The 17,941-nt window shown below is 42.4% G+C and overlaps 1 protein-coding gene across 1 annotated transcript in view; it reads right to left on the bottom strand.

Annotated features, from left to right (window-relative positions):
• The window catches only part of PIGN (phosphatidylinositol glycan anchor biosynthesis class N), a 175,233-nt gene that overhangs the window by 39,860 nt on the left and 117,432 nt on the right, over positions 1 to 17,941 (bottom strand). The window contains exons 15-19 of the mRNA XM_026658519.2: positions 15,624 to 15,763; positions 14,585 to 14,684; positions 14,373 to 14,465; positions 12,808 to 12,899; positions 6,795 to 6,906 (exon numbers count right to left, since the gene is read on the bottom strand). Of these exons, the coding sequence (XP_026514304.1) occupies positions 6,795 to 6,906; positions 12,808 to 12,899; positions 14,373 to 14,465; positions 14,585 to 14,684; positions 15,624 to 15,763 (537 nt within the window). The remainder of the gene's footprint in view (positions 1 to 6,794; positions 6,907 to 12,807; positions 12,900 to 14,372; positions 14,466 to 14,584; positions 14,685 to 15,623; positions 15,764 to 17,941) is intronic.

Consider the following 17,941-nt stretch of genomic DNA (forward strand, 5'->3'; position numbering starts at 1 on the left):
ACGACATGTTCACAGAAATAATGGAATCCACCCGCAATGAAAGAGCTCATTTGAATGAGTGGAAGGACACTGTATCTAAATTTAGGAAAGATGCCAGAGAACGTGAGGTCTTGAGGGACGCTCGAGATGAGAGGTGGCAGGCTGCAACGCTGGGGCTGCTGCGTGAGCAAACGGACATGCTCCGGCGTCTGGTGGAGCTTCAGGAACGGCAGCAGGATGACAGACTGCGGCTGCAGCCGCTGTATAACCTCCCTCCCCCCTCACCATGTTCCATATCCCCCTCACCCAGACATGTAAGAACGCAGGGGGGGAGGCTCCGTGCACCCTCCCACTCCACCCCAGTGGACAGCCCAACCAAAAGGCTGTCATTATATTGAATTTGTTCAGTGGCCTTTTACTTCCCTCCTATCCTCCTCCCAAACCTCACCCAGATTACCTTCTTGGTTCTCTCCCTATGTTTATAATCACTTAATAAAGAATACATGATTTTTAAACGATAGTGACTTTATTTCCTTTGAAAGAAAGCTGGGGGAACGGTGAGGGTGGGTTGCTTACAGAGAATGAATGAGTCAATAAAGGGGGCTGGTTTTCATGAAGGGAGAAACAAACAGAAATTTCACACTGTAGCCTGGCCAGTCATGAAACTGGTTTTCAAAGCTTATCTGATGCACAGCGCTTCCTGGTGTGCTCTTCTAATCGCCCTGGTGTCTGGCTGCGCATAATCAGCAGCCAGGCGATTTGCCTCAGCCTCCCACCCTGCCATAAAGGTCTCCCCCTTACTTTCACAGAGATTGTGGAGCACACAGCAAGCAGAAATAACAATCGGGAGATTTCTTTGGCTGAGGTCAGAGCGAGTCAGTAGCGATCGCCAGCGACCTTTTAAACGGCCAAATGCACATTCTACCACCATTCTGCACTTGCTCAGCCTGTAGTTGAACAGCTCCTGACTCCTGTCCAGGCTGCCTGTGTATGGCTTCATGAGCCATGGCATTAAGGGGTAGGCTGGGTCTCCAAGAATAACTATTGGCATTTCAACATCCCCAACGGTCATTTTCTGGTCCGGGAAGTAAGTCCCTTGCTGCAGCCCTTTAAACAGAGTAGTGTTCCTGAAGACGCGAGCATCATGAACCCTTCCTGGCCAGCCCGCGTTGATGTTGGTGAAACGTCCCTTGTGATCCACAAGTGCTTGCAGCACCATTGAAAAGTACCCCTTGCGGTTTATGTACTGGGTACCTGGTGCTCCGGTGCCAAGATAGGGATGTGGGTTCCATCTATCGCCCCACCACAGTTAGGGAATCCCATTGCAGCAAAGCCATCCACTATGACCTGCACATCTCCCAGAGTCACTAGCTTTTGTAGCAGCACCTCAGTGATTGCTTTGGCTACTTGCATCACAGCAGCCCCCACAGTAGATTTGCCCACTCCAAATTGATTCCCGACTGACCAGTAGCTGTCTGGCGTTGCAAGCTTCCACAGGGCTATTGCCACTCGCTTCTCAACTGTGAGGGCTGCTCTCATCTTGGTATTCTGGCGCTTCAAGGCAGGGGAAAGCAAGTCACAAAGTTCCATGAAAGTGCCCTTATGCATGCGAAAGTTCCGCAGCCACTGGGAATCGTCCCACACCTGCAACACTATGCAGTCCCACCAGTCTGTGCTTGTTTCCCGGGCCCAGAATCGGCATTCCATGCCTATAACCTGCCTCATTAACAGCATGATCTCCAAAGCACCGGGTCCCGCGGTTCGATAAAATTCCATGTCTATATCCTCATCACTCTCGTCGCCGCGCTGCTGTAGCCTGCTCCTCGCCGCCTGGTTTTCCAGGTTCTTGTTCAGCATAAACTGCACGATAAGGCGCGAGGTATTTACAATGTTCATGACTGCTGTCTTGAGCTGAGCGGGCTCCATGCTTGCCGTGGTATGGTGTCTGCACTGTTCACCCAGGAAAAAGGCGCGAAACGGTTGTCTGTCGTTGCTTCCCGGAGAGGGGGGAGGATATACCCAGAACCACCCGCGACAATGTTTTTGGCCCCATCAGGCATTGGGATCTCAACCCAGAATTCAAATGGGCGGAGGAGACTGCGGGAACTATGGGATAGCTATGGGATAGCTACCCACAGTGCAATGCTCCAGAAATCGACGCTAGCCCCGGTACATGGACGCACACCGCCGAATTAATGTGCTTAGTGTGGCCGCATACAATCGAATTTATACAATCTGTTTCCCAAATTCGAATTATATAAATTCGGATTAATCCCGTAGTGTAGACATACCCAAAAATTCAGGCTCGTTGCAGCTTTCATTAAAAAAAAGTTTCTAGTGCTTGTGAAGACAACTTTGAAAATGTAAACCCAGAGCCAGAGTTGAAAAGCTTGTCCTTGATTTTTCCTAAAGCTCACAGGTTATTCATGATCCCAGCCCTACAGCTGCTCAGAACTGGCTTTTGGGGGTCTGTAAAAAACACAACCATAGGCCTCAGCTTCTGAGAGGACACCAGACCAATTCAGGGGTAAAGAAGGTGGTACCTGAGCTTCTACTATTGGTGCCCCCTCCCAGTCAGCAACTGAGGCGGTTCGTCTGCTAAGGAACCAACAAGATTTACAGCCACAAGGAAAGAGAATGGTGCAAAAGAGAGCATGGAGTAAGCCTAAAACTGGTAGCCAAGAACTCCTGTGTTCCAATGCCAGCATTGACAATGACTTCTATTGTGGCCTTAATCAAGTCACAGTCTTCATTAATTTCCCCATCTGTAAAATGAGATTAATAATTTACCCGTTTCACAGGGAACATGATACCTTCACATCCACATGAAACTCAGGTCTCTTAGGAGCCCCATGTTAGTAACAAATGGACAAAACAGCTTCCTGTACTACACTGGCCTCTGTATACAAATCTGCTGCGACACCTCTGTGATTAATTTAAACTAATGTGCACTCCAGTGAGAGAATTTTAAGAGATTCAATAAACACTGTATAGTTGGCAAATGATAAGTATCCCACATTTTCCCCCATTCCTGAAGTCTTATGATTATTGATTTTTTAAACACAAAACCGTATTAAAAAAAAAAAAACCAATACCCTACTCTTTATATTGAATGAAGTGCAACTAAAAATGCAATTTCTGGTCTAACACCATCAACAGCAAACCTTTGTTTGCAATTTTTATCTTTATAGACTACAGGGGAGTAATTAGTACTTTATAGCTCAAATAAACAGTGAATTGTGTCAAGCCGGAGAATTAGGTCTAAAACTGAAGTCAATACGAGAATAGGGCTCAGGAGTGGAACAAAGGATCTATCTCAGAATTATCCTGCAGCCAGAGGGGAAGGAGTGGGTTGATGGCAAGGATGCTGCTGGAGATAAAATACTCGCTGTCGCTGTTTTTACCTACCCCAAGACTCCTGCTGCCAGATTGCAGAAAATGCTGATAGTAGCTTCCTCCAGTGACCTATTGACATAGGTGGCACCAAGCCGCCACATGGATCTTTCCTGCTGAAGTAGAGAAGTGGGCCACCAAGGCCTGTCTGCCACCCCACCACTCCAAAGATCCTAGCTGACAAAAGTCCAGCAGTTCACCAGCGGATTCCTTATCCCTCAAAAATCCATGCTGTTTGCAGGCATGGAAGGCTATGAGTGCCTAGGCTCACAGCACCTCAAAAAGCTGAATGATAAGGAAAGAAATGTGCCACAAGACAAAACCCGACTGCAGGGTCCTATATCAAAGTGCCAACCTAAACAGGGGAAGGGAAGTGGTCACAGTGGCAGCATCTGTAGTAAACAGTGGACTAAGAAGATGGGATGTACTGGAACAGGAAAAGAGTAGGAAGATATTTGAATCTCCTGTCCCACTCCTTAATAAAGAAGGTTGATCCCCTAAGCTTTCTTCAGTCTGGGCACTCTCTATCCAAATGCCACCAGAACATCCAAACAGTAACGATTCATGAAAGTATACAAGAACCATGAAGTTCCCAAACTCATCCACCAAGGCTGGGTCTTCTTTGGACAAAGAAAGGGCAACAAACCAGATGTAATATAAGCCTTGAGATGCTACCTCAACTTTCTAGAAGCTAGTCCTGAACCACTTGGGCAAGTTAGTTCTATGATGTACTCTAATGATTGGTTCCTATGTAGGAAAGCTTTAAAGGTCCTACAGAAGTATAAATTATGCCCAATCTTTCATTTCTGACATCTGAATGAGGATGTCTTCCCTCTTAGTGTGTGTCTTTCTTTCAGTGTGGAATTTCATCTGAATGAGGATGTCTTCCCTCCCAGTGTGTGTCATAACCAAAAATTACATACTTCATAATAGGGAACTTTTATGGTCTGATTTTCACAAGTGCAGAACATCTGGGTTATGACACACACTGGGAGGGAAGACATCCTCATTCAGATGAAATTCCAAAACAACCTGCAGCAGTAAGCTCAAGCCAATAAAAAGATCTGCCAGGCCCTTGTGGAGAGCATTATAGGGTTCCTGGCATGAAAGAGCAGCTCTCTTAACCAAACGACAGGCAGAAGTAATCACCACAAGAAACTTTAAGTCAGTTGAAGTCAAAAGACTCAAAAGGGGGTGCACATAGCCTCTAGCAAAACTGCTAATTAAGAGAAAGAGGCAAAGGATGAGTGACAGGATTTAGGGCACCCAGACTAGGAAAACAGGATCAGGAGAGGAGAAGCTGTTGTCTCTGACAGATCCATCTGTCATGCTCCAAAAAGCAAGAGGCCTGAAGAGGGAGAACCACCATTCTCTGTTGAGAAGAGAAATTCTGACCCCACTGTTTAACTGATCAGCTCTGGAAGATGCTGGCAGAGAGGCTAAGAGAATCTTTAGCACATGATTAAAACTGTTGATGGTCAAAGAACACAGAATTTTTTCTCAGCTGATACAGGTACCTCAATAAACCAATTAGTAGCTGATAAAGAAATCTCAGAGAAATAGGTAGCTGTGGCAAACTGAGCCACCCTGCCCCCCAAGTCAAAGATCCTTCTAGAAAAATTAACAAACAAAAAACCAACCTATGTCTTATTCACTGGGTTCCATAGAGAAATGTTGGCGTCCAGAGGAAAGGAGGTTTGGCTTTTTCGGCCATGCTGTTACAATGGAGTGCACTTCATGGGACACTAGACTAGAAGTTGGAAGCTACTATTGGGCTTGTACAGTTTGGAGATGATATAGGAAGAGGTACTTTGGAGCCCAGAGTGACAGAGGTGTGTCTTCAAGCTTCTGTTCAGAGGGATGAACAGGTAAAGCTGTTTCTCATCTTCCAGGAACACCAGCAGTCTTTTGAAATCCTTTTTCCTTTTGAGCGCCTACAGCTTGATAGCAACTAATACATTTTTAACAATGAAGAAAGATGCATTTGTGAAAGTCTGTGCAAGGCCTCTGTAATCTGCTTTTCCAAATCCAAGTCTGAATTGATCTCTCCTTTCTCATACTCTGAGGAAGAATGAAGGGATGAGAACCATGGTCTGGGTCCCTCCTGCCTTTGGAGAGAGACTGGGGAGACTTTTGAAATAAGATCTAATGGAGACTACTGATTAGTTATCAATGAAAGAAAGGAACCACTACTCAAAGGGTGATTTGGGGAGCTCCTGAAGGTCTTCACTGAACAACCAGAGAAAAGTTGCTGATGCAATCAAGTGTTCTGAGAGTGGGTAGAATTTCCTGAATTCTCTTATCTGACTCACGAGTGGTCTGGCATTTTCTTTCCCTTCTAACTCCAGGTCCGCTTCCATGGGATCCTCCACTAGCCCTAATGAACTACCCTATAAGCCTGCGTTTCCAGGGACCTGGGGTACTACAGCACTTGTTTTGAGACATGCAACTGGGAGAGCCACTGCCTGCCAAATGACAGTTATAAGAATTTTAAATGTTTAAATGTGGAGCAAAAAAAAGTAGCCCTGGAAATTCACACACTTCTTTTCATGGCATTGAGCCAAAGAGGCAAAAAATGTTACCTTTGTGCACATATGCATATTTTAAAGAGGCATTTTAGGCACCTGATTTTTTGGTGTTTTCTAATCTGTACTGTTCAGTCTTCAAGCTTAACTCCATGATGTACTGAAAGCATTGTTTAGGTCAGTAAGAAATTTCAACAACTTAAAATCATTCATAAGGCTTTAAAAAAAACTATCAGAACTTAAGTCGGGGGTGGGGTGGGGGACAAATGCTGTAATAGGTTTAAAAATGAAGACAACAGATGTGCAAACTTTCAAAATCCTTCCTGTAATTTATAATTAAACATATATTGTGAAAGAAATACCCACCGATTTCAGAAAGCCATAGGTAATTCTCAACTTTGCCATGATAAAAGAAATGGATTTAACCAGCAGAAAAGAACTAGATTACAGATTCATGTTATTCTTCAAGTTCAAGCCAGAAATCGAAAAGACAAACCCTTAGGACCATACTGTGTCCTTGAATCAGCGAATGCAGTTTACACAAAGGTCACTGGAAGTTACACATGTGGATTGAGGGTAAGACATTGACCTTGAAGAGGAAGGCATATAAACATACGTAAATGTGTGTGCATGTGTGTACGTACACACATATCTATACATATGCATCAATACACACACAGAGAGAATGAATATCTGATACTGCAAATATTACCACATTTAAAAGTGCTTACTACTATGGGTATCATTTCGTTAAAAAAGTAGTCAATTGGATAACTCCTGATAATAAACAGAACTTCCTGATAGAGTTTGCAGGACTGGGTCCTTAGACAGTACATACAAATATACATATAAAAATTATTTTGCAACATTCAAATGTATTGAAAATTAGCAACTGACCTGAAAAAGGAGTATTGTCAGATCTTTCTTAGGCACATATTTATTTTTGCTTTTACAAAGACATGCCAGGAAGAAGGAAGAGATCAGGAGAATCACCAAACCTGCTACTGTTCTGTTAAATAAACAAACAATTATTAAAATGTCCCTCTTTATAAAATTCTCATAAGAATGATTTTCCCATAGGATTTTTCTCACAGGAATGAAACTAGTCATCTTACAAAATTACTGCTAGAAACATTCAGAAAGCATCTACAACCCATCTTTGGGAAACCAGACCAAGGGGTTAAAATTAATGATGTGACAGATGTTTTTTGAAGGCTTGTCATCCATAAACATTCACTGTGGCCTTCTTTTTTCTCTATCCTAGGTCTTTGTTTTGTTTATGTGTCTTGTTCATCATGTTAACATAACACCCATCATTCTTCGCTTTCTTTGAATTACTTTCTTTGCAAGTCTATGAGTTGAATTACAAAAATCTGTGATTTAAAGTAATTTGCTTCAAGGTTTTTTGGGTCACATTAAGAAATTGCATTTAAATGATAATATATATTAGTGGTAGTACAACAGTCTGATTCTGATAGAAAGAATGTCACTATTCATCATATGATAATTTCTTTTTTCTTAAAAGATGGTTTCAACTCACTTGAATAGAATAATCTAAGTTTTGTTTTATTTTACAGTAACTCCCCACTTAACGTCCTCTTGCTTAACTTTGTTTTGATCTTACGTCCCTGCTCAATTACAGAACATGCTCCATTTAAAGTTGTGCAATGCTTCACTATAACGTTGTTTGGCTGCCTGCTTTGTCCACAGCTGGCAGCCCCCCATCAGCTCCCCTACGCCCCCCCCAGCGCCTCCCACCCGCCGGCAGACCCCGCGGATCAGCGCCTTTCCCCTCCTCCCCCCGCCTCCTGCCCACGGCAATCAGCTGGCTTGTGGTGTTCAGGAGGGAGGGGGGAGGAGCGAGGACTCGGCACGCAGGCTCCCCCTCCCTCCCCTGCTTCCCGAACACCACAAACCAGCTGATTGCTGCGGGCAGGAGGCAGGGGAGGGAAGGGGGAGGTGTGCAGCGTCCTCGCTCCTCCCCCTTCCCTCCTGCAAGCGGCAATCAGCTGGCTTGCAATGTTTGGGGGCAGGAGGGAGGGAGGGAGGAGGAATGAGGATTCGGTGCACAGACTCCCCCCTCCCTCCTTTCCCTTCTGTCCGTGGCAATCAGCTGGCTTGCGCCGTTCAGGAGGCAGGGGAGGGAGGGGGAGCCTGCACGCCGTGTCCTCGCTCCTCCCCCCTCCCACCTGAACGCTGCAAGCCAGCTGATTGCTGCGGGCAGGAGGCAGGGGAGGGAGGGGGGAGGAGCAAGGGACGCGGCGTGCGGAGTAAAGGGGAAGGTGGGGGGGGAGAAGAGGCGGGTTAAGGGTGGGGGCTTGGGGAAAGGGGTGGCGAGGGCGGGCTGAAGGTTGAGCCCCCCCTGCCCCTGGTGCTTGCAGAGTAGGGGAAGCTGCCGCTGCAGCTGCGCAACATGCTTAGACTTAGCCTACAGCACCTTCAGCCTCCTTGCCTGCCTCATTGTCTCCAGTGCCAGTGGGCTGTGCCTGTGTGGGGTAAGGCGGGGGCACCTCCCAACTATAATACTGTACTGTACGGCAAAAAAAAATTTCCCTGGACCCTAACCCCCGCCCCCCCCCATTTACATTCATTCTTATGGGGAAACTGGATTCGCTTAACATCGTTTCACTTAAAGTCACATTTTTTAGGAACATAACTACAACGTTAAGTGAGGAGTAACTGTACTGTTATAAAAATGAATGAAAATTAAAAGAGCCTGACTGACAACAGTGACAACTGAAGTTCTCCACTTAGTCATAAATTTAGTTAAGTTTAACACCCTTGTAAGGGGCAAAATACCAAAGAAACGCACCACAGTAGTATTTAACTTCCAAAAGGGGAATGACACAAAAATGAGGCGGCTAGTTAAATAAAAATTAAAAGGAACAGTCACAAGAGTGAAATGCCTGCAAGTTGAATGGAAACTTTTTAAAATCATCATAAGAGAGGCTCAAACTGGATGTACATCCCAAATTAAAAAAACCCCAAAAAAACAGTAAGAGGACCAAAAAACCCACCACCACGGCTAAACAACAGAATAAAAGAGGCAGTCAGAGGCAAAATGACATCCTTTAAAAATTGGAAGTCAAATCCTATTGAAGAAAATAGAAAGGAGCATAAACACTGGCAAGTTAAATGTAAAAGTATATTTAGTCAGGCCAAAAAAAAAAAAAAAAAAGGATTTGAAGAGCAACAAGAAAAAGACACAAAATCTAACAGTAAAATTTAAGTACATCAGAAGCAGGAAGCCTGCCAAACAATCAGTGAGGCCACTGGACAATCAAGGTGCTACAGAAGTACTCAATGAAGACAAGGCCATTGTGGAGAAGCTAAATGAAGTCTTTGCATTGGTGTTCACAGCAGAAGATGTGAGGAAGTTTCCCACACCTGAGCCACTCTTTTTAGGTGGCAAATCTGAGGAACTGTCTCAGATTGAGGTGTCAATAGAGGAGGTTTTGAAACACAGGGAAAAATTAAACAGTAGTAAATCACCAGGAAATACCCAAGAGTTCTGAAGAAATCAGTTAGGAAACAGCAGAACTTACAACTGTGGTATATAACCTATTGCTTAAATCAGCTTAAGTCAGACTGGTGGATAGCTAATGTGACACCAATATTTTAAAAAGGCTCTAGAGATGATCCTGGAAATTACAGGCCAGTGAAACTAACTTCAGTACCAGGCAAACTGGTTGAAACTATAGTAAAGAACAGAATTATCAGACACATAGATGAACATGATACAAGAGAGTCAACACAGCTTTTCTAAGTAGAAATCATGCCTCACCAATATACTAGAATTCTTTGAAGGAGGGGGTCAACAAACGTGTCCAAGGGTGATCCAGTAGATACAGTGTACTTGGACTTTCAGAAAGCCTTTGACAAGGTCCCTCACCAAAGGCTCTTAAGCAAAGTAAGCAATCATGGTATAAGAGGGAAGGGTCCTCTCATGGATCAGTAACCAGTTAAAAGATAGGAAACACAGGATAGAAATAAACAGTCAGTTTTCACAGTGGAGAGAGGTAAATAGCAGAGTCCTCAAAGGGTCTGTACTGAAACCAGTTCTGTTCAACATATTCATAAATGATCCGGGAAAAAGTGGTACACAGTGAGGTGGGAAAGTTTGCAGATGATACAAAATTACTCAAGATAGTTAAGTCCAAAGCTGATTGTGCAGAGTTACAAAGGGATCTCACAAAACTGGGTAACTGGGCAACAAAATGGCAAATGAAATTCAATGTTGAGAAATGCAAAGTAATGCACATTGGAAGACATAATCCCAACTATACACAAAAAATGATGGGATCTAAATTAGCTGTTATCACTCCAGAAAGAGATCTTGGAGTCATTTTGGATAGTTCTCTGAAAACATCTGCTCAATGTGCAGCGGCAGTCAAAAAAGCGAACAGAATGTTAGAGACTATTAGGAAAGAAATAGATAATAAGATAGAAAATATCATAATGCCACTATATAAATCCATGATACACCCACACCTTGAATACTGCATGCAGTTCTGGTCACCTCATCTCAAAAAAAGATACATTAGAATTTGAAAAAGTACAAAAGAAGGACAACAAAAATGATTAAGGGTATGGAACAGCTTCCATATGAGAGATTAAAAAGACTGCGACTGTTCATCTTGGAAGAGAGGCGACCAAGGGGCAATATGATAAAGGTCTATAAAATCATGAATGGTGTGAAGAAAATGAATAAGTAAGTGTTATATCCTTTCACAACACACAAACCAGGGATCACCCAATGAAATTAATAGGCAGCAGGTTTAAAACAAACAAAAGGAAGTATTTCTTACACAACGCAAAGTCAACATGTTGAACTTATTGTCAGGGATGTTGTGAAGGTCAAAAGTATAACTGGGTTAAAAAAAAATTAGATAAGTTCATGTAAAATAAGTCGACCAATGGCTATTAGCCAAAATAGTCAGGGATGCAACTCTATGCATTGGGTGTCTCTAAACCTCTGACTGCTAGAAGCTGGGACTGGACATCAGGGAATGGATCACTTGATAAATTGCTCTGTTCTGCTCACTCCCTCTGAAGCATCTGGCACTGGCCACTATTGGAAGATAGGACAGTGGACTAGACAGACCATTGGTTATGTTTATCTTTATGTTCTTTTTCTTGTAGCAAAAGCTCAGCAAGGGGAGAAGTACTGCAAGCGTCCCTGGACTATTCCTAAAACATGCTTCAGCCTTGACGTAAAGGATCAGCCATAAGTAGTAATAAAGTTATACCTATCTCCTAGAGCTGGAAGGGACCCCGAAAGGTCATTGTGTCCAGCCCCCTGCCTTCACTAACAGGACCAAGTACTGATTTTGCCCCAGATCCCTAAAGTGGCCCCCTCAAGGATTGAACTCACAACCCTGGGTTTAGCAGGCCAATGCTCAAACCACTGAGCTATCCCTCCCCCCAAGTTCTAATACCCACTCATTCCCTGAACTCTCTGCAGAGACTACCAACAAAGACACCTGTCTGAGACTCGTTTTTGTGATGTGGACAGAAATGAACAAGAAATGAACAAACAACAAAAAATTAACTCGGGCCACTGAATTGCCATCATGTAATGACTTGCAGGTACTGATAATAACCAATATTGAAATTACACAAGGGCTACCTAGTTTGAGTTTTCAAATTACTGAAGGAAACTTGATCTTGGATTTGGGGCTGCTGGGGTCATAGCCTTGGAACGTGTGCATTTTGCTCACACAGGTGTAATAAATTCACCTGGATCTCAGTGAAGCTCTGGTTTATTTATCTTTGTAGTTTCTCTTCCATCCCTTCCCTTAGCTTCATGTGTTCCAGGAAGCCATGTATATTTTCAAAATCCAAAAAACCCAAGACAACAGTTAAACAAGCACAAAACATTTCAGAGCTGTAAAGATGAACTGGAGGATGGGGACCAAAAGGATACCCAGCAAGTACCAGTTGCATTAGGGATCACTTGCAATGAAAAACCAGGGAGAGAAGGAAACTGGAGTGACTGGAGGAACAGAGTAGCGGATAGAATCTAATGTGCACTAAAAAAAAAAAGAATGAACTAGACTGGATTGGAGGAAATGTATGCATACATATGCAGCCAAAAGATGCTAATAAGGTGTGAAAAATCCTCTTAGATATTCCTAAAATGCCTACCACAATGACAAAAGAGGAGTGGGTTGGCAATAGATGGGGAAGGGTTGGATCGAAAATCTGTTAGGATGGACTAAAACTCAATGAGCAGTGTTGGAATTATGTCTGGGAAAAGCATCAATACCTTTGAAAATATTTAGGATCATAGCTCTTCCCCCACCTTCCAAACATCGTGCTGCATATCCAGGTATCAGAGCTCTAACAGCATCTCTTACTCAAGCACAGTGACACCATGCTAAAATGACTCCATTAGGCACAATGTGTCTAGCAGGGAAAGAAGTGTTGTGTGAAGTTCAAATCAAGCATTTTCCTTCTCTGCATTAAGTTCTATACTACATCTAACCAAACCATGCTGGGCCAATCAGTGGGACTGGAAAGTAGACTGGTGAGAGGTGATGCCTGCAAGATGAAGTGATAGTTGGCAATGAGAATGGAGTGGATGATGGAGATAATAGAAGTGCACAAGAAAAAACTGACAATGGCTCAGTGGGGGACGAGACAAAAGAAAGAAGAGGAGGAAATGCACAATATGGGAAGGAGACGCCAAAGAGAAAATCAAGGAGGAAAGGATACAGGAAACAGGAAAACAACAAAGAAAAGCTAGATACATAATAAAAGAGAAAAAAAATCCATCCCATTAATGTGAGTACTTCATTAGCTACACACTTTTATTCAATGACAAATTACTTAAAATTAGATATGGGAATTTAAATTTGTGAATATTAAATGGAAAAATAAAGAGCTTTAATCAACAAAATGTTCTTACACCAGAGAAATATTAGGCTCTCTTCCTACAACAGGCATCAAGGGAAACATTGCCAAGAGTAAACATAATAGAGTCCAGCTCAGTGTTGTTACCTAGAAGAAAGAAACAAACAACAGCATCTTTGCAAATCATGCCTGCAGACAAAACTGACTGTACAGAGAAAACATTTCTGTATTTGCTATACTGAGCTAATAGTATAGTCAGCCATTAGAATCTCCATCAGAATAAATGGTTGCATGCATCATGGATAGGATAAACTGAAAAAAATTGACAGGGCCATTTATACTACAGCACTTTGACCCTGATTCAGGGAAGCATTTAAATAATTTCTAAAGTCCTACTGAAATCAAGAGGAAATAAAGTTAAGAGTGTGTTTAAGTGCTTTCCTGAATTGGGGCCTTTGAGCACAACTTGTTATTCAGAAAACCGGGTTTTATCTATAACTTTATGGAAATCAGTGAAATGCAAGATGAGATCCCAATAAAACTAATATTATCACAGATATTCTATATTATAACTACTCAGAAGAACAAGTAACCATTAATTGTCTTAAATACATTAAAAATAATTAACAGTCAAATAGGAAGCTGCCACCTGGACAGTTTTATAATGCAAAGCAAGACTCAGGAATCTCTCTCATTTGAATACAAGAGAAAACAAGTATCTTTAGAGTTGTCATAATACATTTTAAAAATTAGAGTTTGCTGTGTTTTTTGGATTAAAAAGGGTTCTGAATAAATTAACAGTGATGGCTGACATTGAAAGCTGCTGCTTTCCCACGCATTCAAGTGGAAACAGTGCCACCTGACTCCCACCCTACAGTACCAGACTAGAGTTTTTGCTGGGAAGCTTTAGTACAATGGCAGCTTTAGAGGTGAGACGAGGTAAACTATTTGGTTACAGAGATAGTGAAACAGTGACAGATGATTATAATAGCTATTTTAAAAATTAATTTTCAAGAAATATTTGTATTTAATAAATAGCTACAGGCCTACAGTATTATGACTAATCATTGTAAGCTTCCTTTAAGGACCTCAATGTTTATAAAACTGTTACGTTTTAGTAAAATATCTGTGTATGTTTCATGACTATTTTCATGGGATTTTATCCCAAGCACTTTTAATTATTACATCACAGAATACAACAACTGAACACTGGTAACACTGAAGCTAGCCTGAAAACAGGATGGCAACATGACACAGCTAACTGGGACACTAGACTTCAGCAGAAATCTTGGATTTCCCAACCAATTTGTTGGACCATTACAGTGACTACCAAAAGCAGTGCAGACACACTACAGTCAAGATCAGCTTTCAGTCAAGTGTCATGACAGCGCTGCTCGGTCAGCACCCTGACTGCTTGGCCTGTGAAATTGTAACATCAATAGATCCAGGAAATGTGGCATTATCTTGTCCTGCTTGATGTTAGCCATTATAGTGATAACAGGAAGTGCATTACAGGAATGAGAATCAGGAGACCACAGTCCAAAAGAGGAGACCAACCATTTACTAAAAGGTAACCAACTACCAATCAATTTAATGCCTTTTGGCAAAGCATTACTGTACCTTTGCCTGAGCCCACAGTCGTGTGATCAATGGCCAGCCAGCAAAGGCAATGAGACCAACAGTAAGTGTAGAGCGGTAAAAAAAGCTGAAAACCTAATAAAAAATTTCAATAAGAAAATGAAAAACAAATTTTAATAAAAGCAACATTTCCTCAAGCAGATAAAAAGCTAACAATGAGGTCCTTTATAAATACATAGTAATAAAGTACTTACTAATATTTCAATTCCCAGAGCACCAGCTACTAAGAATCCAATAGACTGACCCAGAGGAAATACCAAGAGCAATGACGCAAGATCTTGAATAACTCTGAATCTGGTTAGGAAGATTGCACAGGATAATCATTATCTTTAGTTAAAACAAATTAGACAGGATCACTGCCATAAATTAGGAGGTTTAAGAGTGTAAGTGCTCAGAAGCAGCCCTCATTTTTTTAACTTTACACATTAACACCATCAGAACTACCTTCATGTGTATGGACTACTGAGTTTATGAATATTTACATTAAGTTCAGCATCCACTGAAACTGATGAAAAATTCAAAAGCGTTGACAAAAATATGCCTGGTTAGCTTTATTAGTGTCTATTAAACAGGTCATTACTAAAAGCCAACAGGAGCTTGTCCAGTTTTCTTTGAATAATACAAACAGCCAATATGTCAGGCAGGTAACGGCAACTGCAAACTTACAAATATTTCCATAATCGAGAGCATTTTTTCAGCATACGCCAGAACCATCAACCAATTTTGCAGAATTAGAGCCTGATTCTGAATGGTGCTGCGTGTCCTCAATTGCAGTGGGGGTTGAGAGCGTTCAGCACTTTGGACCAGACTTAGTTTGAAAAATCACTGAAAAAAGGAACGTTTTGCCCAACTTATGAAATCAGTTTCTGCAAATTCCTCTCCAACACATCAGGAACTTGCTCCAGGGGCTAGACTCTAGAGGCAGCTTCTCCCACACCCTGCAATGTTATTTTGGTTTTGGAGGGTATGAGACCATTTTTATTGGTCAAAAAAATTTCCAAATAGAAGAGGTATCTACTAGAAGGGCCAAATATAGCTGTCAGTTTGGAAACCCCACTTCACCTGCTAGGGAGAGATAAACCAGAGTGTCCTGGAATGTCCTGGAAAATGAATACTTCATAAAAGGAAGAAAAACATTTCTCAATGACTTTTGCATAATTTGATTGTCAACAAAGGGCGGGGCGTAGAAGACGAGCGAGATGAGTTTATGAATCAGCTTGAGTCTTTACTTACTCTTTCACAACTGCATACCATACTGGTACTGGTAACAGACAATATATGTAATACGTCCACGGACAGGTTTGAATCAGCAGGAAAAAAGCTATTAATACTCCAATAGCTCCAAAACCATACAAAAGGAGAACAGTAGATGCCTGAAATGCAAATGATTCATATAAACATTCCTGAAACAGTACTCTAATATTTCAAACTTCAGAATACTATTTCCCAGTTATCTGATGCACAGTACATCAAACATTATTCCAAGAAAGCAGCTAAACTAATGTACAAGGCAGCTCATCAGCAAACTGTATAGTGTTTCCAGGCAGAAAAATACTTAGGAGTGGCATTTAGACATATAGGGCTAAATTTTCAAGCAAAAGGACTTACAGTAAACTGCACGTGAAAAATGTGTGTGCACAAACTGGTACATACAACACTGATCTGTGCATGCACAACGTACTTGAAAATCGAAGGGAATTATAGTTACTCAGAATTTTGGAAAATAAGGACACTTCTATTTAGGTGTCTAAATATGCATTTAGAAAAATAAATTTTAGCACCCAAGTTTGCATAACATTTACTATGTCCAAAAGTTTCAACGTAAAATTCCATGTGCACATTTGTTTCTTTTGTGTAAGAAATTAGTAGGAGAAGAAACTTCAGTAATCAAACTGGAATACAATTCTTTAATTACTATTGGAAAATCCAACCCTCTTTTCAGGAACTACGGACTGATTCTCCACAGCCTTCTCTTATGTGAGTAAGGTTTTTCTGTGTAAGGCAGGTCTGCAAGAAGAGGCTTCAAGTTTGCATTTATTTGTTGAAATTAATTTATTTGGTATTAATCCTCTTTTTTCTAAACCTTTTTGAATTTTGATGTTCATACAAGAAACCAAGGGATGTGACTATTTTTATTTGTATTGTGATAACTCCTAGAAGCCCCAGCCCCATTGTGCTAGCAACTGCAGAAACTCATCACAAAAGAGATGAGCCTTGCCCTGAAGAGCTTACAAACTAAGTATAAGACTATAGACAAGAGATGGCTATAGATAACTATTGTTTAAAAGCTTCTAGACACAGCTAGCCCTGTTAATGATTTTAAAAAATTGGGCTTCTCCAAAGAATTTATAACCTAAAGAGAATATTCCTTTTAGTAGGGAAGAGAGATTGCAGATTGTTTTATCATGCTTGTTTATTGCGGAATAAAGGGCCTGTACGAAAGAGGAATTTCAGAAAATATAAAACTCTGATGTACACTTAGAAATGGATGAAATTTTCTAAACTGGTATTTCTTAAAATAGCACTACTGCATATCCATCACCTCTATGTCTACAAAGAGGAACATTAAATAAGCATTTTCCTTTCTTGTCACAGCTTTTATTTACACTAATTCAGGAACCACTCACTGTAATCTGGGAACATTCTGATATTTGAAAGGTTAAAGTTTTATTAAATATTTTTGTTCTGAAGCCCATTACAATTTGACATAACATGCAAAAGCCTTAGGATCCAAGGGCAGTCTTTGGTACATTATACGCTGACAAAGCCTAAAAAAAACCAACCACCCTATCTATTGTTTTTCTTCTATAAGTTGTGTCAACTTCTTTGAAGGAGTAAAAATATATAGTGGGATATGCAAACGTATTAAACATGTAGGGGAGAGCAGACCAGGTAGCTAGTGTAAAACATTCATTCCTCTTCCTTCCCCTGTAATTGACATAAAACTGTCTCTATCTAAACCAGAGGTGGGAAAACTATGGCCCGCGGGTCACATCTGGCCCGCAGGGCTGTCCTGCCCGGCCCCTGAGCTCCCAGCCGGCCCCAGCCCCTGCCCTGCTGCCCCCCAGAGCCTCAACTCACCGTGCCGCCAGCGCAGTGGCGTGGCTGGCTCCGGCACGGCAGCGCAGCTCAGGTGCAGATTTACAAGTGAACACAGGGTGCCCTGGCACGACCCCCCCAACAACAAGGGACCCCAGAGTCCGGGCACTTGGGCAGCTCAGCACTGGCGCACCCTCCGCGGGAGGGAGGGTGCGCCAGTGCTGAGCTGCCCGAGTGCCCGGACCCTGGGGAGGGGAAAAGGGGGGGAGGGGCTGCACTGAGGGGGCAGGAGAGCAGGTAGGCAGTGCGGGTTGCAGGAGCCCGTGGAACGCGGCTGGAGGACTCAGGAGGAGCACCAGGTGGCCATGCAGCCAGCCGGAGAGAAGCGGTGCTTTGAAGGGGAACCGCCGCTTCTCTCTGGCTGCGCAGCTGCCCCTGCTGCTCCTGAGTCCTCCGCCCATGTTCACAGGGCCACATTCTGAAAGGGGCTTGGGAGGGGGGGTGGATAGGGG

This window comes from Terrapene carolina, unplaced genomic scaffold, assembly GCF_002925995.2.
Source record: "Terrapene carolina triunguis isolate 2854851 unplaced genomic scaffold, T_m_triunguis-2.0 Scaffold53, whole genome shotgun sequence".
NCBI classification, from domain to species: domain Eukaryota; kingdom Metazoa; phylum Chordata; order Testudines; family Emydidae; genus Terrapene; species Terrapene triunguis.